General features: G+C 41.6%; 1 protein-coding gene across 1 annotated transcript; it reads right to left on the bottom strand.

Annotated features, from left to right (window-relative positions):
* On the bottom strand, nt 1-27,290 carry LOC130276702 (cytochrome P450 2J4-like). Its single transcript, XM_056526416.1, has 9 exons — nt 26,629-27,290; nt 22,212-22,374; nt 16,092-16,244; nt 7,446-7,606; nt 7,085-7,258; nt 6,195-6,339; nt 5,917-6,104; nt 1,268-1,409; nt 1-786 (listed from the first exon to the last, which is right to left on the bottom strand). Exons 1-9 carry the CDS (start codon nt 26,788-26,790, stop codon nt 605-607), a joined length of 1,470 nt encoding a protein of 489 aa, XP_056382391.1. The 5' UTR covers nt 26,791-27,290; the 3' UTR covers nt 1-604.

The raw sequence follows: 27,290 nt of genomic DNA, 5'->3' as shown, positions 1-27,290 counted from the left end.
TAACATGCAATTGTGAAGTTATTCTGCATACATTAATCTATAATATATCAAAAGTTTTTTTGATGAGAGGTACCCTTTAAAGGGGTACTCCGTCCCTAGACATCTTATCACCTATCAAAAGGATAGGGGATAAGATATCTGATTGCGGGGGTCTCGCTGCTGACATCCGATGCATGGAGCGAACTTCGCTCCATGCCGGATGTCTGGCGATGCGGGGTGGAGGCTCGTGATGTCACGGTCACACCATGGTCACTTATGGTTGTTGATTTCAATAGTTTTTGTTTTTCTTATCTTTAGACAATGGATGCTCTATATGTTCCCTCTTCTAAAGGTGTTCCATACTCTAATGATAATGCAACTTCTGGTTACTATATAAGTAATAAAAATAACACAAAGTAGGAGTAGAAATCATCCATAAATTGTGGCTGTATTTAGATAAAGATACTGAATTGCAATTCTCAATGACTAGATTTGATCCATGCTCAACTAAACAAAAAACACTAAACAAGCAATTTATTGGCTTTTGAAGGTATTCTCAAAGTTAATGCTCAAGTGCCACAAGGGATACATATTGTAACACACATTTGCCATCACAACATCTCATCTATACGCGTTGTACAAGTTTAGTTTTGAACCGTTTAGGAGTCTGAGATATCCCAAAAAGTGGAGTGATGCTTGGAGGAGACTTTGGGTCTGGCAGTTGGAATTCAAAGTGTGTCAGCATGCTAGTGAAGAATAGGAAAATCTCCATGCGAGCAAGATTCTCTCCAAGACAAACCCGGGGCCCTGGTGGGAAAATAAATTATTAAAAGACAGCAAAGAACCAATAATGTGTAGCCAACATATAAATGCACTTAACTCCACCCTTACAATATCTACTGTACTGTATGTTATGCAGAAAAATGGTGTTACTCTCATATAAATAAACATTGGACATCTAGTACAGACGTTAGATATAGCTGGGTGAAACCCTTGCTGTGTGCTTCACTCCCTGACTTGTTGCACAATCTGACTGATTGCAGGAGATGGGTTCCACAGACTTATAGTGGAACCTACCTGACTTTATATAGTTGACGATTATGACTTAATAATGACTTCATAGATAGCGATGGTGATGACCTCATAGTTAACGATGGTGACATAGTGATGACCTCATAGTTGGTGATGATGACATTGATGGCCTCCACTTGAATATAATTAAAGGGGCCTTCTTTGAACATTATGCATGAACCAACCATTTTTTTAAATTTATTTTGCCCTTTATTACCTGCAGAGAATGGTAGAAAAGAATCTACTTTCTTAAGCTCTCCGTCCTTGTTCAGAAAGTTCTCAGGATTAAACTCATATGGATACTTCCATTGACTTTCATCGTAATGCAACGAGGACAAATCTGTGATAATTGTTATTCCCTGTTGAGATAAACAAAAATTGAGAAATAAAATATTTATTCCTGAATAAATAAGCAAGTATACAAGTCGTATAATACGGTACATCTAATCTGAGCCCACCTGCATGCAAGCAAGGGATTTATCTGCCCTTATGAGTAGAACAAGACCTAGACAATATTGCAATATCACCCTCACCCTCCAGTAAAACTGTGTGGTGCCACGGGGTGGATAACTTGAAAGTAACCTTTTTGTGATGCGAGGGCACCGTTAGCCTGTACACGGTCCAGGTTTTTGAGACAGCTTCTCCTGGGCCAGGCACAGGGCAATAAATACTCTGATACAAGGTTATGGATAACTGTCTTTACTGAGGCAGGATAGATGGTAATTCCTTTACAGCATAGATAGGTGCAAAGGGATGTGCAGAGTAAACCTTGGAAGCCTATTGTCTTGCTGGGACTTGTAGTTGTTTGTGCTGTGCTGTTTAGCTACTGACTTGTGACGGCAGCCCATGCTTACTTTGGTGCTGCAGACTGACTGACTAAAGACTATTGACTTTCTTCCCCAGATTTTAGTGCTTACCACTAGGCTTTGACATTAACCAGAGCATAGGGGATTTTCCTTAGAGGATGTTTGGCTGCAGGTTTACACTTCTGATTAGCTTGAGGCCTCCTCAGATCACCTCACACTTCTCTATGACTTTCTCCACATTGTACTTCAGGAGGTCAGCTCACAACTCTGGCTGGAACTAAACTGGGCATCTCCTCCCCCCTACATTATATACAGGGCAATTTGGAGGATTCCCATTGGAGTAGACAGGTCCCCTGATTCCCTCTGCACCTTCCCTGCTAAAAGACTTAAAGAAACAGTAACATAGAAAATACTAGAACAACAACAATGGCATAACAATATAATATATTGAGTCCTGAGTAGTGGGCCCAAGACAGACACTGAAGGTAACAGCTGCCTGAGAGGATGGGCAGGATATGGTATTCAGTACTGGGTCACCACAAATGTACCTCTTTTCAACTTTTTCCAGCCCTTGGTGGGGAGATGGAAGCAGAGAGAAGCATAAACTAGGTTCTCCAAGGACCTTCAGCCTGTTAAGGAAGACATTTATATTCTGCAGGCACATATTAGAGACCAAAAGTCTTTCAATGCATCTGTCCTACCCACTGTTCAGGCCCTGCAATGCTCTGTTGCTCATCATCACCTTGATGACACTGAATTGCAACAGGGGTAATAACATTCCTGTTGACGTCCTTCTGGAGGCGACTCAACCCCCTTACACCTATATTGATATAAACATGTACATAGGGCACTGAAAACCCCAAGTACCTGCCCTTTCCTCTTTAATTCCCACTTCCCTGATATGGAGACACTAGGGGAGCTTTATCAAAACCCATGCAGAGGAAAAGTTTCCAAGTTGCCCATAGCAACCAATCAGATTGCTTCTTTCATTTTTAAAAGGGCCTGCGCAAAATGAAAGAGGGGATCTGATTGGTTGCTATGGTCAACTGGGCAAGTTTTCCTCTGTACAAGTTTTGATAAATCTCACCCTCTGATCTTTTAACTGTGATTGCTCATTTTGAGAGTGATCAAGCTACTCATCCTACCTCTATCAATAGTGGGAAGTGAGAAGCTGTGAAGTATGTTTTGAGAGGTGTCCTGATCCATCATGGATCTTGTCTTGAATATGAGAAGGCATTTTATTTCTCCTTGCTAGAGCCCTTCAAGACACATGAGCTAAATTATATTCCTTCAATTCTTACTCCATAGGGTACTAGATTTTACCAAAGACATACTCAGAGCCTTTGAGAATTATAATACTTGTCTTTATAACTTGCCCTCTTCCTTTTCCCTCCCTCCACCTTCCTTACCTGATCTGTCCTTATCTTATTATATAGCTAACACCGCCTTACCCAGATCATTCCTGATGCCATCTCTCATCTTCCCTCAGGCATATTTGGCTAAATTAAATATATGACCCTGAAGAAGACATTTCCTCCTCTACTTTGTACTGATCTTAATAGTGTCTTGGAGTCTTCCTACTTCCTGTCCTCTTTTTTGTCAGCTCATATCACGCACATTCTGAAGGAAGGGAAGGACCTGACGCAATGTACTAGTCACCAACAAGTCCCCTACCTGAATGTAGATTTGAAGCTACATTATATGCTAAATTGGTAGCTAAGAATTTGGTGGGATTTTTGAAGTCCCTAGTCTACACTGATCAGGCAGGCTTTGTAAGGTTGCTGTGAGCCCCTCATTTAATTGTCAATTGATGCAGAAAAGGCCTTTGACCATAAGGACTGGGTTTCTTTGAGAGTACTCTGGCCCAGATAGGGTTTAGTCCTTTGATGTTACAGCAAAATAAAGCCCTGTATCACAACACCCAGGCCCAAATTAAAGTAAATGGGACCTTATCGTCCCCAACACAAATTCATAATGCCACATGGCGTTTGTCCCCTCTGTTATACGTACTCTGTATGGAACACCTTTTGATCGCTGATCTAACCATACAAAGATTCAAATAGAGCCCTCAGCATCACAAGTGCTTGGCATTTGCCAACTGTCTACTTCTTTTTCTTTTCTTTCTGTGCAGCTCTATCCCTGCGTTACTGAGGGCCCTTGATGTTTATTTTTAGTTTAATAATCATAAAATCAATATGTTAAAAAGTGAAGTGTTGAATATCAGAGGTTGCTGTCAGCGGTTGCTCCGGTGTTCACATCCTAATAGCACTCTATGAAATATTTAGGGGTCTGTATTACCTTTTTCATAGTTATGTGATTAATTCCCTCTTCTTTTCTTCCATTTACTGGTGTTAAAACTGAATTTGTCCACATAGAACAATAAGGACTTTTCCTGGTTGGCCGGATTAACATCTTAAAGATGAATGCTCTTCCCCGACTCCTTCATTTATTTCAAAAGGCTCCTATTTTTCTGCCTAAAAACTGCCTGGAAAAACTTTTTTGCACCTTTGTGTGGGCTCATAAGCCAACTTGGGTAGTGATCCAGTGCTCCCAGATTGTCTGTTTTATTATCTGGCCTCTGCACTGACATACACTCTGGATTTATTCCATTCCAGGTTCTAGAAACATTGGAATACCCAAAAAATTTCTGCCGCAGAGAGTGAACTGGGAGTGTATGTTTTTTGTTACGCATGAGCTGGCGGTGGTGGTTATCTCCACTTATGCCACACAGATCAAATTTATGGAATCCTCTTTTTCCTCCTGACCTCCATCTCTTTTTTTTTTTTTGGCTCTGTCTGGTATTCCCCTTCTCTCTATTTCAAATTTTCTTGATGGCTCTTTACTTATACCGACACAACTTCCTACTCTATCCACATATTTGGAATACATGCAACTCCAGAGCTTCCATACCCACTGTGTCCACTACCCTGCATCTCACATGCGTTATACTCCTATTGGCTGTGAACTTCCTCAGTAGATTAGTATCAGTATCCCTGATCTACGATGTTCGGAAATCTTGCCGCCTTATACTGCGGCATGGTCCTTTTTGGCTTACAATCTCCTGTAAAACTCATAAGACACACTTTAAACTATTGCTTATTGTTTATAGGGTTCCTGTGATACCGCACAGGATTTTTCCTACCTTCTTTGATCTCTGTTGGAGTGCTTTGAATGCACAATGTCTCACATACGGTGGCCCTGTACTTCTCGACAGGGATTTTGGATTGAAGTTATTTCTCTTATATGTTTTATCTCATCAGTCGAGAATCTTAATGACCTCTCTGCCCTTTTATGTTCTATGCTCACTGTTAGCCGTAGATCTTCAAGAAGGACGCTGGCCAACTTTCTGTTAATGGTGGCAAAAACTATTGTGCCGAGGCGATAGAAAGCAGCCGAGCCACCCTATTTATCAGACTGGCATGATAAAATTCTTTGTTTGAAGCAGATGGAAGAATTGTTGGCTGATACATATGGTTATTTGCAATGTTACTTGGCCGTCTGGTAGCCGTGGCTGGATTTCCTTGACTCACCAGAGTACTTATGTTCTCTCGGTCCTACCACTCTTCTCCACCCACCACTCTTCTCCACCCCAGGTTGTTACACATAGTACTTGATACTGTGGTGTCTTTTCTTCCCGCTGATGGTGCATGACTTACTTGGTTTTCTTTCTTTCCTTGCTCTGGCTCCTTTAGGTTAGAAATGTTCTTCCCTTTATTCTTTGTTCCTCCCCTAAGATCTCCTCCCTACCTAGCGAGAAGCACTGATTATTACTCTCATTTAAGTTAACCTTTCTTTCTTTTTATATACTCTAGACTCTTGTGATGTTAACAAGGATTGTGACCTGCTTTACCAGGCTGCTATTTGAGTGGTTATTTACTTGTATTTTAAACTTCTTGCTGCTCTCCCATATTGTTTCTACTCCTGTAGATTTTTGTTTGTTTTCATTTAAAACATTTAATACGACAACAGCAAGAGAATACATACCATTCTGAAATCCCAATACTATGTCTGGATACATCACCTATGTAATTTATGCTTTAAAAATATATATTTTACTCACTTTTGGAATAGTGTAGCCTTTTAATTGTACATCTTTTATAGGTGAATGAGCAACTCCCAGTGCTACTACTGAGGCAAATCGTTGGACTTCTTGTAAAACAGCCTGTGTGTATGGCATATGCACTCTGTCCTCGTAGTCAAGATGGTCTCTTGTTCCTCGAATCTTGTCTATTTCTTCTCTACACTTTTCTAGCATAAAATTAGGAAAATCAAGGATGATACAGAAAAATATAGAACACATCAACAGATTCTTAAAAAAATATTATTTCTGACTTTTACCTTGAATATCTGGATACAGCATCATATAAAGAAGACACCAGTCCAGACTTGCAGATGTGGTCTCTGTGCCTGCCACAAAAAGATCTGCCACACATGTAAACAGATTTTCATTGTCAAAGGTTGACCTGTTGTCATCTTCATGCTCCTAAGTACAACACAAATTGTAGGATGATATTATAATTCTCTGTTGAAATATAGATACATAACCTGACTACATTACCTGATACAATACTGATTTTACCATATCTCACATACAAGCTGAGTGCCCAGCATTGCCTGATCTTCCTACATAAACTTTGTGGGAGAGGAAAAGCAATGCTCTTTTAAAGACTGGGAAAGCTGGGATTGTGGTTCCCAATCACTTGAAGCCCCAGCAGTGATAGACTGCTCATCCTTCCTACACTTCTCACTGCAGAAGCGCTGCCATGCCCTCCCATTGCTCCCTCACTGATGTCTTCTTTTCCTAACTTTTTTTTCAGCCTGCAATAAATCTTCTCTCACTGCATGCTTTGTCTCCTTTCCCTTTTTTTGCACTAACTACTCTCTTGCATCTGCCTGCGGAACAGTTAAATCATACTTTACCATCATGTTCGTCTGGTGGCAGGATGTTTAAAACCCCTGGACAATCTCTGCAGCCCGAAAGAAAGTCCCCTAGACTTGCATGGGACTCCTGGTATATCTCCTGTCCAAAGTATTATTTAACTGTCCTGACTCTACTGTTCTACTCAGTATTTGAACATCCCTAAACTCTACTGTATTTGTATTTGAGATGCATACCAAGTTTAATTGAAATATCTCAAGCCGTTTGGAAGTTATGCTGGAATATACAGATATATATATATATATATATATATATATATATATATATATATATATATATATGGATTTACCTTGCCCATTTCATCTAAATAGCAGTCTATGTAGTCTCTTGGTTGCTCAGGTACTCTGGTTCTCTTGTGCTCCTCCAGAACCTTCTCAAGAAACCCAAAGACAGTTTTTACATTTCTGAACATCTTCTGATGTGGTAAGGGAAGATACCTGACAAATCCAAATGCATTGTAGAGCTAAAACAAGAAATTAAGATTTGATAATTAATTCAGGGTAACATTATGGGCTTGCCCAAGCCTACAGGTAGCCAACAATGCTACTTTTTTGTTTCCTTCCATAATGCATGATTTGATGCCCTCATATTAACCATTTTGAGAATATGTATATTTTTTTACTAATGTGTGAGTTGTGACATTTTCATACCTGCGCCCAGAACTGTGTTGCCATCTTCATGTTTTCACGCACAAGAGTAAGAATATCTCGAAATGTTGAGTCATCATAATCATAGCGTCTCCCAAACACAATGGAACAAATTATGTTGGATACAGCATTTTCAAGTACATAATGTGGATCATAGAGAGAGTCTGAAAAACAACAGTACAGAGTACTCACAGCTTGCAGACTAAAATGTAACCTCTATTTATTACAAAGTTACATATTTACATATAGTTACATAGTTCATAAGGTTAAAAAAAGACCAGTGTCCATCAAGTTTGGGGGAAAAAACCCTATGAGGCAGATGCCAATTGCTTCATAACAGAGGAAAAAATATTCCCTGACTCAAATATACCTTAAAACCAATATATCTTTAAATATACCAACAAACCACATATACTGTAAGTAGTGACCAACAACACTGGCCATGCCATCTTTATCCCTATAGGAAATAATAATAATAATCATTTTATTTATATAGCGCCTACAGATTCCGCAGCGCTTACAATTATGAAACTAGGATGACAGACCCAGGACAATACTTTTTCTGTTAGCTATCCACAAAAAACAATAACAAACACAAGTGGTAACAGTCTGATAGACCAGCAAAACCAACAAATATGTCCTTAGACTAAAAAATGGGCAGCATTACCTTCAATATAGTGTATGCCAAAATATATACAGTGGGGCAAAAAAGTATTTAGTCAGCCACCAATTGTGCAAGTTCTCCCACTTAAATTTTAGGATGATAATTCAACCTAGATATAGGCTATAGCGTTAGTATAGTGCAGGGACATCAAGGTCCCCTTTGGCTCTTCTCCTTTTCCCCACCCCTATCCCTACCCAGTGACCCTGGAACAGGGGGTGTAAAGAAAAGTGAGACAGAGACGGCACTCAGATAGTACAGTTTAACTTTTTTAAAGTAGATGCATGTGAAGGAATAACACAAAAAAAAAAAAAAAAAACGCTCACCTTAACCAGTTTTGCTATTGGCAGGCACAACACTGGGAGTCGCTTTGTGTAGGTTGCGGCACGGTCCGGGAGCCGCCGATCGTCGGCACCGCTGGCAGCAGTCAGGAAAGCAGCTGGGTGCAGGTTGCGGGAATCCCTGGCAGGGGGTGGTCCCAAATCCGACTTGCGGTATCAGCCCTTCACCAGGGTGTAGAAAGTAGTTCCCGCAGACAGCATACTGTGAAAACGTTTAATTCACCAAAGTATAGATTGTACAATATACAATATCAGTTACACAGATAGCTGAGTACTCAGGACAACGTGTTTCGAGAGGGGATTCCCTTTTTAAATCCCCAAAATAAAAAAGAAAATTCTGAAAACCCTGACACCAAAAAAACAATCAAACTTAATTTCATCACTACCTACAATTCCTCTCACAATTCAATCTGATCTGTCCTCCAAAAACACTGACACATACCCCAATCCGACCCAATACTAAAACAAGCCCTCCCCAAAAAAAGCAGGCATCACTTACAGACGAACACCCACATTAAAAAACATACTAGCTCCAAGCAAGCTAAGATGCCATACAAACCAGAATACAACCTCAAACAAAAAGAAAAGGAGCATTCAGATGTGGAACAAAAAGATGCCTATGCTGCACCACCATAAACCACAACCCAAAAACCTTCTCCAACAAAGCAACCAAGGAAATCTTCAACATAAAATTTTCCCTAAACTGCAAATCCAACTTCGTCATTTACTTAATCACCTGCATCTGCAACCTACAATACGTGGGAAGAACCACCCAAGAACTACACCTCCGACTCAACCAACACAGGAACAACATCAAACGCAAATTCCCCCTTCACAGCCTATCAAAGCAATTCCATGAAAAACATCCTGATATGATCAATCCCATCACCATATGCCCCATAGACCACATCTCAGCACACAGAAACGATAGATAGAGTATACAGCTCTGAAAAAACGGGAGATGTACTGGATCTATCGCCTGGGGACGCTCCAATCCCAAGGTCTTAAAGGGGTACTCCCATGGAAAACTTCTCTTTTTTAAATCAACTGGTGCCAGAAAGTTAAACAGATTTGTAAATCACTTCTATTAAAAAAATCTTAATCCTTCCAGTACTTTTTAGGGGCTGTATACTAAAGAGAAATCCAAAAGAGAAATGCATTTCCTCTGATGTCATGACCACAGTGCTCTCTGCTGACCTCTGCTGTCCATTTTAGGAACTGTCCAGAGCAGCATATGTTTGCTATGGGGATGTTTTCCTACTCTGGACAGCAGAGGTCAGCAGAGAGCACTGTGGTCATGACATCAGAGGAATGCATTTCTCTTTTGGATTTCTCTTTAGTATATACCTCCTAAAAAGTACTGGAAGAATTAAGATTTTTTAATAGAAGTGATTTAGAAATCTGTTTAACTTTCTGGCACCAGTTGATTTAAAGAAAATAGGTTTTCCACTGGAGTACCCCTTTAACGATGCAACTGAACTCATAATGTAACGTCCCCAACTGATACCATTCACTCCTAGCTCTGCATCCCCCCCCCCTCAATCCTTCCAAAATAACTTGGCCCCTTTTCCCACCCCCACCACCATCACCAAAAAGGATAAATGTTTCACAGTAATCAGCCATAAAAATCATTATCCACTCCAACCAACCACACACTTTTTTCCAGCTCACTATCTACACAGAAACCAGAGTTATTACAATACTGACATCTACTGGCTGGTTCTAGCCATTACAAGCTTTATAACTTTTCCTCTTCACTGTCAATCATAATTAAGCGAATGTTCTAATAAAACAACAAACTTTCTAATAAGAGTTGAGCAAACTTACAGTAAATTGTCTCGTAGGGAACCTTGTGGCTCGGCCCTTGATTACTTTAGTCTGCATAAGTTAGTTCAGCTTTCCAAGGGTTCTGGTTGCCTCGAAAAGTCTTGGATGACAGTCTTAGGTCTCCTAGGAATCCAACTTTTCCAGGCAACTGGAGCCCTTGGAAAGCTGAACTAATTTATGCAGACTAAAGTAATCAACAGCCGAGCTGCGAGGTTCGCTACGAGCCAATTTACTGTACGTTCGCTCAACTCTCATTCTAATGTGACCACAAACTTAATTAGTTTAACCACAAACCACATTAATAACTTCCCATTGCCATTATCTACTTAAAGGAGTACTCTGGGGCAGAGTATTCCTGCTCCGTCCTGCCCGGGCTGCAAAAAAAATGAAAATAAACCATCTCTCACCTTCCTGGATTCCCGCGGAGCGCCACTACAGCTGATCGGTCCTCCGGTCCATCTTCTTCATACTTCCGTGTGAACGAAGCGTCACATGGCACTCAGCCTATTATGGGCCAAGGCTGAACATTGCGGTGGCCGGCGATAGGCTGAGCGCCATGTGACGCTTCGTTACACACGGAAGTATGAAGAAGATGGACCGGAGGACCGATCAGCTGTAGTGGTGCTCCGCGGGAACCCAGGAAGATGAGAGATGGTTTATTTTCATTTTTTGCAGCCCGGGCAGGACGGAGTAGGAATACTCTGCCCCAGAGTACTCCTTTAACCTATTGACCTTAGCTGTTAAAGTTATACCTGAGATTATTTAAAATACTTTACACCACCCATCATCCATCCACAGCCCGGCCAAGCACTGAGTTGCTTAACTTGGGCTGCTTTCACACTATAAAAGTACCTCCGTTATAAACGCCCGTTATAAAAACACTGGAAATCGTCCGTTAAATGGCCGTTAAAAAATCCCATTATAGTCTATGAGATTTTTCTAATAGCCGTTTTAACCCGTTATTGCCCGTTATTAATAACGGTCGTTATTTTGTGACGGGCGAATGAACGAAAGAAATAGTGCGTGCACTATTAGGATTTTCTAAAGGCTGTTTAACGGCCAATTTTCAAGATTTTTATGATGGACGTTCATTACGGATTAAATTTTATAGTGTGAAAGGGGCCTTACAGTGATGTTCAACGAACTTAGCCATAGACCACAATGGCCCATTAATTCCTATGGGCAAAATTTGGTAATGTTCTAGGTACAACCTAGTGAAAATACAGTAACCCCTTCTAGAGGTCACGTCATGGACCAGCCCCCAGTGACCTCGCAAACCCGCCAAAATTTGAAAAGATCGAAGTCCCCTCCACTGTATAAATACTTTCACTTCACAATAAGATAGCGGACCTGATGAAGAGAGGAATCCCCTCTCTAAACGCGTTGTCCTGAGCACCCAGCTATCTGTATAATTGATATTGTATAATCTATACTTTGGTAAATATAAAGTTTTCACAGTATATTGTCTGCGAGAAATACTTTCTACACCCCCGTGAAGGGCTGATACAGCAAGTTGGATTTGTGACCACATCCCGCCAGGGATTCCCCCCAACCTGCACCCAGCCGCCACCCTGTGACCATGGCATATAGGGGACCTCATTATAGTATAAGCATTTCATTTTCTCTATGTCTTTCGGCATACACTATATTAAATACAATCTTGCCCATTTTTTTTTTGTCTAAGGACATATTTATTGGTTTTGTTGGTCCACCAGACTGTTACTACTTGTGTATGTTATCGGTGTTTCTGGATAGCTGAATATAGTCCTTGTCTGGACTGGTTGATCAGGTTTATTTTCCTACTTTTCTCTGGTGAGGGAGGGCAAGGACGGATTCGCCATGGTGTTGGTCACTACTTATATGTTGTATGTCGGCATATTTAAAGGTATATTCGTTTTAAAGTGATTACTTTGGTTGCCAGTGGACTTTATGTATTTCAGCAATTATAAACATCAGTATAGAACCTAGTATTGCATTTCCAATTTTGTATATTTATTTCCCAGTTAAGCTGACGCTTCAAGGTAACACGTGTGCTGCAGAGGTTACACAAAAGAGTTAATTCCCCTTTAAGAGCCCAAAAATATGTCAGTACATGTGAGTCAGGTTCCTGAGGTTGGTGTTAAGAGAGAAACCATGCTGACTGTAACTTAGCCTCTTCTACGATAACAGGTTGTCCACTATAAAGTCAATCATGTGACAACTCATCCCATATGAGTCCCAGAGTAATAATCCAATTATCAATAACACTTTCTAGAGATTCACTAAAATATAACTTTTATTGTTATGCATTAAAACCTTTAATAGAACACACGTGGAAAGTTAAAACTATCAGTGATCTCTCTAATATTAATGACTTCAAAGTGGCTGTTATTTCCAGCTCTTATGGATATCAAAATAGTTGGTACGGTAGTTACACTTGTCACCTGAGTGGAGGTCTCTTACACCATCCTCTGTCTTAGCACGGTGTCCTCTAGCTTCCTCCTATATGTATATTTTGTGTATGTGTATATATATATATATATATATATATATATATATATATATAGATATAGATATAGATATAGATAGATATAGATATAGATAGATAGATAGATAGATAGATATAGATATATGCCTTGCAAAAGTATTCACCCCCTTGACTTCTTTTATTTTTATATGATGGATCAGAACACAATAGTCAAAGTTGGTGAAGTGAAATGAGAAAACTATATAAATACAACTATTGTTTAGAAATAGAAAACAGAAAATTGGCATGTGGATATGTATTCACCCCCTTTGTTAGGAAGCCTATAAAAAGCTCTGGTGCAACCAATTACCTTCAGAAGTCACATAATAAGTGAAATGATGTCCACCGGTGTGCAATCTAAGTGTCACATGATCTGTCATTACATATACACACCTTTTTCGAAAGGCCCCAGAGCCTGCAACACCTAAGCAAGAGGCATCAGTAACCAAACACTGCCATGAAGACCAAGGAACTCTCCAAAAAAGTAAGGGACAATGTTGTTGAGAAGTACAAGTCAGGGTTAGGTTATAACAAAAATATATCCAAGTCTTTGATGATCCCAAGGAGCACCATTAAATCTATAATAACCAAATGGAAAGAACATGGCACAACAGCAAACCTGCCAAGAGACGGCCACCCACAAAAATCCATGGACCGAGCAAGTAGGGCATTTATCAGAGAGGCAGCACAAAGAGCTAAGGTAACCCTGGAGGAGCTACAGAGTTCAACAGCAGAGACTGGAGTATCTGTACATAGGATGGCTAATAAGTCGTACGCTCAATAGAGTTGGGCTTTATGGCCAGAAGAAAGCCATTACTTTCAGCTAAAAACAAAAAGGCACGTTGTGAGTTTGCGAAAAGGCATGTGGGAAACTCCCAAAATGCATGAAGGTGTGAAGGTGCTCTGGTCTGATGAGACTAAAGAAAACGCTATGTCTGACGCAAACCCAACACATCACATCACCCAAAGAATATCATCCAGCAGCCGGGACTGGGAAACTGGTCAGAGTTGAGGGAAAGATGGATGGTGCTAAATACAGGGATATTCTTGAGCAAAACCTATACCAATCTGTGCATGATTTGAGGCTAGGATGGAGGGTCACCTTCCAGCAGGACATTGACCCCAAACACACTGCTAAAGCAACACTTGAGTGGTATAAGGGGAAACATGTAAATGTGTTGGAATGGCCTAGTCAAAGCCCAGATCTCAATCCAGTGGAAAATCTTTGGTCAGACTTAAAGATTGCTGTTCACAAGCGCAAACCATCCAACTTGAAGGAGCTGGAGCAGTTTTGCTAGGAGGAATGGGCAAAAATCCCAGTGGAAAGATGTGGTAAGCTCATAGAGACTTATCCAAAGCGACTTGGAGCTGTGATTGCCGCAAAAGGTTACTCTACAAAGTATTGACTTTAGGGGGGTGAATAGTTATGCACATTGACTTTTTCTGTTATTCTGTCCTATTAGTTGTTTGCTTCACAATAAATAAATAAATAAAAAATCTTTAAAGTTGTGGGTATGTTCTGTAAATGTTCTGTAAATGAAATGATCAAAATCGTCAAACAATCCATATTAATTCCAGGTTGTGAGGCACCAAAATACGAAAAAAGTAAAGGGAGTGAATACTTTTGCAAGGCACTGTATACAGTTAAAGCATAGAGAGATCACTGTCTAAAAACGATCACCAGCCTCCCCGACGTTTCAACAGAGCGCTTGCTTTGTCAAGGGTTTGTGAGCAATAAGAGTCATTAATACAGTGGTCCCTCAACATACGATGGTAATTGGTTCCAAAAGAGCCATCATTTGTCGAATCCATCGTATGTTGAGGGATTTGTGCAATGTAAAGTATAGGAAGCTGTACTCACCTGTCTCCGCCGCTCGCGATGGTGTCCCCGCCGCTCGCGATGGTGACCCCGGGCCTCCGCTGGGCTCTCCTGGTCTTCTACGGTCCTCTGCTGTCTTCTCTGGTCCTCTCCTGGTCTTCTCCGGTCCTCCACTGTCTTCCGCAAGGCCTTACTGGGCCTGCGTAGCGACGTCATTACGCCGCTGCGTACGCCATTCCTATTGGATGCCGTGCGCAGCAGAGTATTGGAGAGGGCCGAGAAGACACCGTAAGATCAGCGCTTGACCCAGAGGGCCCCCGGAGCATCGTGGAGGGGTAAGTAATACTTACCGCACCACACGGGGAACATTAAGCTGCTATCCGGCAGCAGCTTAAGCATTTTGCGCTGCCGGATAGCACTTAATGCGATGGCCCCGACATAGAAAAGCATCGTATGTCGATGCTGACATCGACATGCGATGGCCTCTGAGAGGCCATCGTATGTTGATTTGATCATATGTCGGGGCCATCGTAGGTCGGGGGGTCACTGTATTAGAGAGATTACTGATAGTTTTAACTTTCCACATGTGTTCTATTATAAAGGTTTTAATGCATAACAATAAAAGTTATATTTTATTGAGTCCCTAGCAATAGGGCTTTTTCCCCTAGGGGTCTCTCCCCAACGGGTTATTGATAATTGCACTATAAAGTCAAGGGAACATTTAGGAGACTAATTGCCCACAAGGAAAGCCAGACATTGCTTGCCTCTAGGTCCAGATCTGGTTAAGCAGACTGATTGGATGTCAGGGGATCACCACTTGGATTGACCAGCAAGAACTCATCTCAGCAGGACCAGTGTTAGTGTGGGATCCTGTGCTAAAGTATTTAAAAGTTTTCTAAGCTACACGCCTGAGAAGACCCTGCTTCAGTGAGTACAATATTGGAGTGGGGCTACAGAAGTCCCACAAGTCTTAGTCATCCTGACAGAGTCAAGGAACAAGCTAGGCTATCACTTTAGGAACTAATAAGAATCCAGGGAAAGACCAGACCGCTGAGTCCAGCACTGCTAACTAAGAAAATCAATTCCTAAATCAGGGTTATTTAGTAACTGATACATAGAAACGGCAGCTCCTCTCTAGTAACCCTCGTAGCAGTAACCTGGGAGGTGTTAAGGACTGTTTACTGCTGTGTACCCTCTGCAAATACTGAAGGTAAAACGGCGATGATTTTTATCCATTATCTTTATGTTCCAGAAGGATTGTTCACCATCTACTCTATATTCTCCTATTAGGTAAGTTCTAAACATTCCCTGCATATCCTCAATTACTAAGGATAGCTGAGAGTAAAGGTCACAATATTCTTTATTTATTAGTTGTGTCTCATTTTACACATATAGCCTTGATGCACACCTTGATTTAAATGTTTCTGTATTAAATCAGCGAAACTGGTTGATCAAAAATGCTTTCTATTAGACATACATGGTAGATCAGGCTTACCTTTATTTTTCTTTAATTCCTCAATGAGGTATACGCTCTCCTCACAAATTCTCTCCTCCATAGACTTTTTACCTAGGCCAAAGTTCCGTAATGTAGACAGAGTAAAGCGTCTGTGCTCCTTCCATCCTCGTCCATAGGGGGCCACAACCAGCCCTGGATAAAGGGATAAAATGTATTAATACTTAGAAGAAAACAGATGACACGGCACCCGAACCTATACTTCAAACTTGCTGCTTTATTGCCTCTGGCAAGGCGTACAATGAGGATGCACTACACCAACAATGCAGTTGTTTCACGCCACAAGGACGCTTTATCAAGGTATGCTGGGAAGGGGAGGGTGTGCCAATCACTTAACCCTTAGTGTACGCTTCGGACTTACAATCTTACATAAACAAAAGTGGACGTGGAGGGGGGTACCAAGTATTAAGGTTTTTGTTCCCCCCATGAGGAGTGAGTAATATCAAGTATACATCCTGAGTCCTCCTATTGTACCTAACTAAGTGATATCTCTTGAGCGTCAGCACAGTTTTTTTTTTTTCTCTTCACATGTACTGAGCCCGGGTGCTATATGCTATTCGGGGATATTGGAGCTGCGCCCTCCTCAAAGTTTGGGGATCTTATTTAAGAAGAGAAAAGAGTAACTTATGATACGCTTACCTGGCTGACGGTGTTGTGGAGAGCCGCCTATAATATATGGTGACCCTCCATCGCACCAGGTAAGTCAACCTTTGACTTTGATCGGTTTTAACTGTATAAATCTGGATGAGCGCTGCTGTTTTTTTTTTTTATAAATTCTTATATTGTTTCTCACATAAACAAAAGTAATACACATAAGTAATTGTAAGGGAGAAATCGCACATTCACAATAATTAAATGGGTACTCCTGTGCTTAAACATCTTATCCCCTATCCAAAGGATAGGGGATCAGATGCCTAATCGCGGGATTCCCGCAGCTGGGGACCCCTGGGATCATGCACGCGGCACCCTGTTTGTAATCAGTGCCCGGAGCGTGTTCGCTCCGGGTCTGATTATGGTCGACCGCAGGGCGGGCGGCGCGTGACGTCACGCCCCCGCGTGACGTCACGCTCCGCCTCTCAATGCAAACCTACTGGAGGGGGTGTGATAGCTATCACGCCCCCTCCCGGTGGCTTGCATTGAGGGGCGGAGCGTGATGACACACGGGGGCGGAGGCGTGACGTCACACGCCGCCGGCCCTGCCGTCGCCGGTAATCAGTCCTGGAGAGAACACGCTCCGGGCACTGATTACAAACGGGGTGCCGCATGCTGCGGGACTCCTGCGATCAGGCATCTTATCCCCTATCCTTTGGATAGGGGATAAGATGTTTAAGCACCGGGGAACCCCTTTAAAGAGACACAGACAATAAGAACATGCATGATTACAAAAATGAAGATAAATCATTCCTATCATTTAATCGTAGTATACCAGTAGCTCCCATCTGGAGAATCCATCTGGCTTTTGCTTGCAGCAATCTTGTATGTCTATCAAGGTTGCTGTCTGTGTTATGGATCCGCTGTAAACCCAAAAAATGCTCTCCAGTTACTTCCCCTCCATGGTGTTCATTCATATGTAAAATAAGTTGAGGGGATCCCTTTCCAGTACGTAATGAGTAGAAGTGTTCTCTTATCCTATTGAAAAGTGGGCAATGGTTTTGCAAATGTAGTATTTCTTACAGGGACAAATTAATGCGTAAACTATGAAATCTGATCTGCACGTAATAAAATCACTGACCATGTGTGTGATCGGACCTAATTTTATATATCGAGATGTGTCTAGATGTGTTCAACATGAGCAGTGTTGGCAACGTTAGTTGCCTTTTGGCAAGTCACGTTGCAGCCAGTTCACATGGGGCGTGGATAAGCAGCTTTTCACTACTTCATCCCTAAGGTGAGACCAGCGGTAGTTGTTTTGTGAGGTCAATTAGATCCCCATCAGGAGGAGGAGGGGACATCTAAGTTCATGGGAGGTGTGAAGTCCAGCTATTTTCCCCCTTTGTCACCGGGCTCCAGTTTGGACCACTTCTATAACAGTGTAATTAAATATGTCAAGAGCCTCATTTATCCTACAGTTAGTGATAATTTATCCACTGAGGAGAAATCTGCATTGAAGTAGTTAAAAAATAATAATCAAATAACTGTGAAGCTCGCTGACAAAGGGGGGAATATAGTGGTGATGGACAGGTCATCATTTATTCGGGAAGCTATGCGCCAACTATCCGATTCATTGACATACGAAAAACTAAACAAGGACCCTACAGCACTGTATCAGAGCCGTCTGCAAACATTATTGCGGAAGGGGGTAGAATATGGTGTCATTTCTGATCATTTAGCAGAAAAATTGTTCCCCAAGCGACAAGCAAAGCCAAACTGGTATAATCTCCCTAAAATCCACAAGGGTTTCAGGGACCCGCCAGGCAGACCCATTGTGTCTGGCTGCGGGTCAGTCACTGAACCTCTGTCCCAGTTCCTGAGACCCTTGTTGAACTCTGTCCCGTCCAATTTAGCAGACACTAAAGCCTTACTGAAGAGTGTGTATAGCATAGACTGGCAGGGGGAGTGTAGCGTAGCCACAATTGATGTTGTGGGGCTTTACACTCGCATACGCCATGGGGATGCTGTCCTAGCTGGATAGGTAAAGATGGGTGATGTTTTATTTGCGAAGTTGTGAAATTCTTATTGGACCACAATGCCTTTTGCTTTGGGGACCAATGGTATGCTCAACGGACAGGCAAGGCCAAGGGCACGTCCATGGCACCAACCCTTTCTATCATCTTCTTGGCAATGTGAGAGGAGCATGTCATCTATGGACCTGGTAACCAATTCGACAAATATATCAGGCACTGGACCAGGTTCATAGATGACGTCCTGATAGTTTGGACAGGCACTAAAAATCAATTCTCTGACTTTGACTTTACATTAATAAGAACAAAATTAATATGCAGTTCACAGTCAATTTTGGAGGGGATAGGGTCCAGTTTTTGGATATCGAGCTGATCCTAGAAAATGGAGATATTAATGTGAAAGGGTATGAAAAACCAACAGCCACTAATGCATTGCTGAAATATACTAGTTATCACCCTCCACATGTGACCAGAGCCCTCCCCTACGGACAATTCCTTAAGGAGAAACAATTCAGATAATGCCTTTTTTTAAAGCAATCTTGCGCCCCAATGGATAAGAGCTCGTGGATACCCTGAGATGTCCATACAACAGGCATTTGATGGGGCCAGGAAACAGGAACGCAGGGATTTAATTTTTTCCAGTAGCAGATCAAAAAGGAAAGAGAATCTGAAACGAACAATTTTTTTCCTTTGAATTTAGCCCAGCAGCAGAGTTAGTGAAACAGGCCATAAACAAAAACTGGCATCTTTTACAGGCTGATGGGGATCTAATTGACCTCACAAAACAACGCCCGCTGGTCTTGTTTTGAGAACACGAAACCTGCTGGATGAAGTAGTGAAAAGCTGTTTATCCACGTCCAATGTGAACTGGCTGCAACGTGACTTAACTATAAAATTTGGTCCGATCACACACATGGTCACTGATTTTATTACGTGCAGATCAGATTTCATAGTTTACGCATTAATTTGTCCCTGTAAGAAATTCTACATTGGCAAAACCATTGCCCACTTTTCAATAGGATAAGAGAACACTTCTACTCATTACGTACTGGAAAGGGATCCCCTCAATTTATTTTACATATGAATGAACATCATGGAGAGGAAGTAACTGGAGTGCGTTTTTGGGGTTTACAGCGGATCCATAATACAGACAGCAACCTTGATAGCCAGATGGATTCTCCAGACGGGAGCTACTGGTATACCAAGATTAAATGATAGGAATGATTTATCTTCATATTTGCAATGATGCATGTTCTTATTGTCTGTGTCTCTTTAATTATTGTGAATGTGCGATTTCTCCCTTGCAATTAGTTATGTGTATTACTTTTGTTTATGTAAGATAGTAAGTCTGAAGCATGCACTAAGGGTTAAGTGGTTGGAACACCCTCCCCTTTCCAGCATTCCTTGATATAGCGTCCTTGTGGCGTGAAACAACTGCATTGTTGGTGTAGTGCATTCTCATTGTACGCCTTGCCAGGCAATAAAGCAGCAAGTTTGAAGTAGAGGTTCGGGTGCCGTGTCATCTGTTTACTTCTAAGTATTTATATGCGCATACTGCACTTCAGACACAGGCACCAAAGGATCTACAGAGCGCACAGACCTGCAGGGTTAAAATCCTGAGCCTGAGTAATACAAGAGGGAGTGGAGTGGTGCTGACAGCCTTATCTCAGGACTTTGTTATAAAATGTACAGTGATCCCTCAACTTACAATGGCTTCAACATACAATAGTTTCAACATACAATGGTCTTTTCTGGACTATTGTAACTTGAAACCAGACTCAACATACAATGCTACAGACAGTCCAGATCTGCAAAACATGTAAATGGTTGGAAGAACTGACCAATCAGAATGGGCATTCACTGGTAAAACCCCTGTATTACTGAAGTGTATGCACTGAATTCCTGTCTGGTAGCGCCTCCCTATAGTACAGAGTGGTACTACATGTTCTGTACTCTTTACCTGTGCCACAGTTAGCTGCTCCTTTGGACACCAGATAAGGGCGGCTCCATTTGACTTTTTTAGGACATTGTGTGTTCTGTACAGGACCCTGAAGAAGCTCCTGTCCGCTACATAGACAGTGATTACAGCTCCCAGCAGATCTTTCTTACTTTTATATGTAAGGACTTTTATCTATATTAGTTATCTACTTATTTTTCTTTAATCCTCACTTTTTCATATTTTCGGATTACATTTTGGTGGCTTCAGAACCAATTACCAGGTTTACATAGAGTTCTGGTCTCAACATACAATGGTTTCAACATACAATGGTCATACTGTAACCAATGAATATTGTAACTTGAAGGACCACTGTATTACGTTTAGCAAAAAAAACATATTTTTATACTACAAACACAAAAAATTATGGATCACATAAAGATCACATAAAGATAGTTGTGTGAATTAAATTCATTGGTTTAATATTATATTTTTGTAAATTTATATCACAAAAAAAGTGCAGACAAAATGCAGAAACTGTCTACACTAAGCTTTAAAGAAACACAAATAGTAATAGTAATAGAGGTAAACAGATGATAAACATGCCCAAACTATCAGTCAGCAGGATTTTCTACATGTTTCTGAAACAATCAGTAGTAGTATAGAAAACAGCTGGAGGCACACTATGGGTAGGGTCACCGGCAGATCCACAGCGTAAAATACGCAGCGGATACTTTATGTGTGACCCTATCCAAAAGGAGCATTTCCTTCTCGTGAAGTTATGACATATGAGCTGTAAATGCCATTAGGGCCCCCGGTCTCTTTATTGATGATTTTTCCCACAGTGCACCTGCCTACAAAAGGAACTGCAGCAACTACATCGCTGTGCAGGGAGAGACTGTAGGGGCCACAGTGCTAAATCAGTTTTGTGCCTTCTTCCTCCTTCTTTCCCCACCAATCATGAAGTTCTAGCATATCATAGATATGCCATCAATTCATGAGAGGGAATACCCTTTTAAAGGGTTACTCCATTGGAAAACATTTTTTTTTTATTAACTTGTGCCAGAAAGTTAAACAGATTTGTAAATTACTTCTTTTTAAAAATCTTAATCCTTGCAGTATTTATAAGCTGCTGTATGCTCCACAGGAAGTTTCCTTTCTGTCTGACCACAGTACTCTCTGCTGACACCTCTGTCCATTTTAGGAACTGTCAAGAGCAGGAGAGGTTTGCTATGGGTATTTGCTCCTACTCTGGACATTTCCTGACATGGACAGAGGTGTCAGCAGAGAGCACTGTGGTCAGACAGAAATTAAATTCAAAAAGAAAATAACTTCTTGTGGAGCATAGAGCAGCTGATAAGTACTGGAATTATTAAGATTTTCAAATAGAAGTAATTTACAAATCTGTTCAACTTTCTGGCACCAGTTGATAAAAAAAAAAAAAAAAAAAATTCCACTAGAGTACCACTTTAACCATTATCACCATTCCGGGCCAGTCTAAACTTTCCAGATATACCACTTAAGGTAGGACCAGTCCACATTTACCTTTAGAACGAGAGATGACTTGGGAAATCCTGTGCTCAGGCCTGTCTGCAAATTCAACACCCTTAGTCACAAGAACTTCTTTAAGGTCTTTAAGACCTCGGACAACTACAGCTGGAGTAAATCCCAGGTAGATACTGTACACAGGACCATATTCTTTGGAAAACTGGCAAAGGAATATAAATGTTTGATGTATTAGGTCAGTAACCAGGCATACGTATACCAAATGAGTCATTTCAAATTCAGTCAATTTTACTTTAATCCACATCTACAAAAACGTTCCTTAGCATTATAGATAAAAAAAATATATACAGTATTACCAATAGGAATATGACAAATAAAAATAACACTTTATTTGGATCATCATACAGGATGAAATCTGGAGAAAATTTGAAAATTTTAGTGATGTACTACTGTTTGCACTATGTACTTTATGTTCTCTTAACCCCTTAACAACGCATGACGTATATTTACGTCCTCCGCCAGCTCCCGCGATATGCCGCGAGGTCACGCGGTGTCCCGGGGTCATATCGGGTGTCGGTCCCGGCGGCTATCAACGGCCGGGACCCGCGGCTAATACAGGACATCACCGATCGCGGTGATGCCCTGTATTAACCCTTCAGACGCGGCGATCAAAGCTGACCGCCGCATCTGAAGTGAAAGTATCCCAGCTGCTTGGGACCGCCACGGTGAAATCGCGGCGTCTCGAACAGCTTACAGGACACCGGGAGGGCCCTTACCTGCCTCCTCGGTGTCCGATCGACGAATGACTGCTCCGTGCCTGAGATCCAGGCAGGAGCAGTCAAGCGCCGATAACACTGATCACAGGTGTGTTAATACACGCCAGTGATCAGCATGAGAGATCAGTGTGTGCAGTGTTATAGGTCCCTATGGGAGCTATAACACTGCAAAAAAAAAGTAAAACAAAAGTGTTAATAAAGGTCATTTAACCCCTTCCCTAATAAAAATTTGAATCACCCCCCTTTCCCCATAAAAAAATAAATAAAACAGTGTAAATAAAAAAAAATAAACATATGTGGTATCGCCGCGTGCGTAAATGTCCGAACTATAAAAATATATCATTAATTAAACCGCACGGTCAATGGCGTACGTGCAAAAAAATTTCAAAGTCCAAAAAAGCTTATTTTTGGTCACTTTTTATACCATTAATAAAAACTTCAGATCACGGCGCAAAAAATGAGTCCTCATACCGCCCTGTATGTGGAAAAATTAAAAAGTTATAGGGGTCAGAAGATTACATTTTTAAACGTATAAATTTTCTTGCATGTAGTTATGATTTTTTCCAGAAGTGCGACAAAATCAAACCTATATAAGTAGGGTATCATTTTAACCGTATGGACCTACAGAATAATGATAAGGTGTCATTTTTACCGAAATATGCACTGTGTAGAAACGAAAGCCCCCAATGCAAAGTAGAATTGGTGACGCAAAAAATAAGCCATAATATGGAATTTTAGGTGGAAAATTGAAAGGGTTATGATTTTTAAAAAGTAAGGAGGAAATAACGAAAGTAAAAAAATGAAAAACCCTGAGTCCTTAAGGGGTAAAAGCCACAGTTTGGATTCTAGTGCCATCACAATTTTAGCACTTTCTAACTACTATATGATGCCTATATAATGTAGCCTTATCCCGTCATCTGTGTTATACATTGTTTAATATCTGTATGAGGTCATATTGCCCTGGAACACCACATGAGCTCCTCTTTCAGTAGCTGTTTTCATCTTTTTTATGCACTTGTATGATTTTGTCATGTGTCTACATTAATAAAAGTTTTATTTTGTGTATCACTGCAGTCCCATGTGCATTTTTCTTGTAGTTCTTTTTTTTTGTGGTAGTTTTTGGTATACTGGAACAAATATCACTTGGTTACCAATGGTTACCCAGGGGTTACTAAATGTGTGGGACATTAATTAAAGGAGTTCTCTAAGCTAAAACTTTTAACCCCCGCTGTGCCCGGGCTGTAAAACTATACATAATAAACTTTCACTTACCTGCCTACGATCCCCCGTTGTTCCGATATCGCCATCCCGTTCTCCGATCCCGGTCTCTTCAACTTCCTGCGGGTCGGTGACTTCACTCTGCGCTCAGCCTATCAGCGGCCGCAGCAATGTCCCGTCGCGGCCGCTGATAGGCTGAGCGCAGAGTGAAGTCACCGACCCGCAGGAAGAGGAAGCTGACAGGGACCGGAGCACGGGCGGCAATATCGGAACAACGGGGGATCGTAGGCAGGTAATTGAAAGTTTATTATGTATAGTTTTACACCCCGGGCACATTGGGGGATAAAATATTTCAGTTGGAGAACTCCTTTAAAGGACAACTGTAGTGGTACAGTTTCATATATGCCCATGCCCGGGCCTCAAAAATAAACAAAATAAACTTATACATACCTTCCTACGAGCCCCCGTTGGTCCGGCACAGGTCTCATGGTCCAGCAGTGCTGACGTCATTCCACTTCCTGGGAATGGGGACGCCGCAGAGCGTATCACCTGCCATAGCGATGTCCCACCCCGGCCGGTGATAGGCTGAGCCGACAGTCATGTAAGGAGCTCTGGCCGACTTCTTACATGACAGTGGGCTCAGCCTATCACCAGCCAGGGCAGGACATCGCTACGGCCAGTGATACGCCGATGGCTCTGCGGCGTCCCCGTCCCCAGGAAGTGGAATGATGTCAGCACTGCCGGACCGTGAGGCCTGTGCCGGACCAACGGGGGCTCGTAGGAAGGTATTTATGAGTTTATTTTGTTTATTTTTGAGGCCCGGGCACGGGCATATATAAAACTGTACCACTACAGTTGTCCTTTAAATGTGTCGGAATTAAAGGGGTATTCCAGGAAAAAACTTTTTTTTTATATCAACTGGCTCCAGAAAGTTGAACAGATTTGTAAATTACTTCTGTTAAAAATCTTAATCCTTCCAATAATTATCAGCTGCTGAAGTTGAGTTGTTCTTTTCTGTCCGGCAACAGTGCTCTCTGATAACATCTCTGCTTGTCTTGGGAACTGCACAGAGTAGAAGAGATTTGCTATGGGGATTTGCTTCTACTCTGGACAGTTCCTGAGACAGGTGTCATCAGAGAGCACTTAGACAGAAAAGAGCAACTCAACTTCAGCAGATCATAAGTACTAAAAGGATTAAGATGTTTTAATAGAAGTAATTTACAAATCTGTTTAACTTTCTGGAGCCAGTGATATATATAAAAAAAAGTTTTTTTCCTGGATAACCCCTTTAATTATTATATGTCGACTTTATTTTTTTTATCAAAATTTGTCTCAAAATTTATTGCAGTTACTTTTTTGTACCTATTTTTTGCGACTTTTTACAAATGCTTTCCACAGCCAGTTTTGCAATCTGGGTCTGGGTTGTCGTAGATTTGCAACAAATAAAGAGTTTTTCACCAGAAGTCGCACAAGATACATTTACGACCACTGCAGAAAATCCACTTGATTTTGACACACCTACACTTTGAGAAAATCGTCCACATAAAAAGTTGCAAAGTTGCAATATATGTCACAAAAAAAGTAACAGCAACAAATTTAGAGACTAAAAATTTTGAGCTAACATATACTTTACATACAAAAATAAATTCCTCCAATGTCTAAAGGAAATTTAAAAGAGAAAAAACACTCTGCAATGGTCCCTCAACATACGATGGTAATCCGTTCCAAAAGAACCATTGTTTGTTGAAACCATCGTATGTTGAGGGATCCGTGCAATGTAAAGTATAGGACAGTGGTCTCAAACCTGCAGACCTCCAAATGTTGCAAAACTACAACTCCCAGCATGCCTGGACAGCCAACGGCTGTCCGGACATGCTGGGAGTTGTAGTTTTGCAACATCTGGAGGTCCGCAGGTTGAAGACCACTGGTATTGGAGGTTATAATCACGTGTCCCTGCCGCTCCGGACCATCACCGCTGCCCTGGATGTCGCCCTCCATCACTGTCGCCGCGACCCGGGGTGTCCCCGACGCTCCGGGAAGGTCTCTGCTGCCTGGGAACGTCGCTCTCCGTCGCCGCCATCACGTCACTACACACGCCGCTCCTATTGGATGTCGGGATGGCGTGCGCAGAGATGTGATGACGACGATGGAGAGCGCCGGCAATGCAGGGGATCCCGAGGAGTATGCTACGGAGCCCAGAGGACAGGTGAGTGATCGTCAGCGGACCACACGGGGCATCGTAAACGGATATCCGGTGGCAGCTGAAGCAGTCTGCGCTGCTGGATAGCCGTTTATGCGATGGCCCCGACATACAAAAGCATCGTATGTTGATGCTGCCTTCAACATGCGATGGCCTCTGAGAGGCCATCGTATGTTGAAATGGTCATATGTCGGGGCCATCGTAGATCAGGGGGTAACTGTACTTGTGTATACAACCCTCTTACTTTGTATTCTCTACTTACTTTCTTCAGTCCCTCCAGGGGATTTGAGAAGTCCATCTGCAGCAAGTTCCCAAACACAGGCAGAGGCGTAGGTCCAGGAGGGAAACCTTTGGGACGACGCATCTTCCATAGTAAACACACTAGGAGGATCAGCCCCAGAAAAAGAGCTGTGCTGAGATCCATGAAGACTCCTTGACTAGTTCTTGAGAACTAGCTCCTTAATAAGGCCTCCTGTGACTTCCTACTACACTGAGCACAACCCCTCCCAGAAAGGAAATTGTAAAGACATGTACTACATTCACTGTAGTCACGCACATAAACCTTATGCACAGAAAGGCAATAGTTGTTTTTGTGCTAAAAATTTCAGATCAAAGAAAAGAAGGATAACTTTAAAATGAACACTTCTACTTCTTAAAATACAATGAGGATTTGCTAACATTTTAATTCTGAAGGTAAAGAAAACCTTATAGGCATGGACTTTGCTCCCTCTATAACATGTCATACACTTTAAATATTTATCAGCAAATACTGCCAGATAACTAAGGGTTATTCAAAGATCTTAGTCACGTAGTGTTTTTTTCCTCAGTTTTTACAAAACTGAAAACATATAGGCCCAGATTTATCAAACTGCATGAGAGAAAAAGTGAAGTGATTTGTCCACAGCAACCAATCACAGCTCTGCT

The sequence above is a fragment of the Hyla sarda genome, chromosome 6 (assembly GCF_029499605.1).
Source record: "Hyla sarda isolate aHylSar1 chromosome 6, aHylSar1.hap1, whole genome shotgun sequence".
Classification (NCBI taxonomy): domain Eukaryota; kingdom Metazoa; phylum Chordata; class Amphibia; order Anura; family Hylidae; genus Hyla; species Hyla sarda.
Note: the sequence above shows the minus strand (reverse complement) of the source record. Positions and strands in the feature narration are given on the sequence as shown.

Bases quoted from the DNA above. Each gene is read 5' to 3' on its own strand.
- LOC130276702 (XM_056526416.1), bottom strand. From the start codon at position 26,790: ATGGATCTCAGCACAGCTCTTTTTCTGGGGCTGATCCTCCTAGTGTGT. The intron at 7,607-16,091 runs GTAAGCCTGATC...GTTGTTTTTCAG, and splicing joins GGAATTAAAGAAAAATAAAG to ACTCTCTCTATGATCCACAT. The intron at 787-1,267 runs GTAATAAAGGGC...TTTTCCCACCAG, and splicing joins TTTTCTACCATTCTCTGCAG to GGCCCCGGGTTTGTCTTGGA.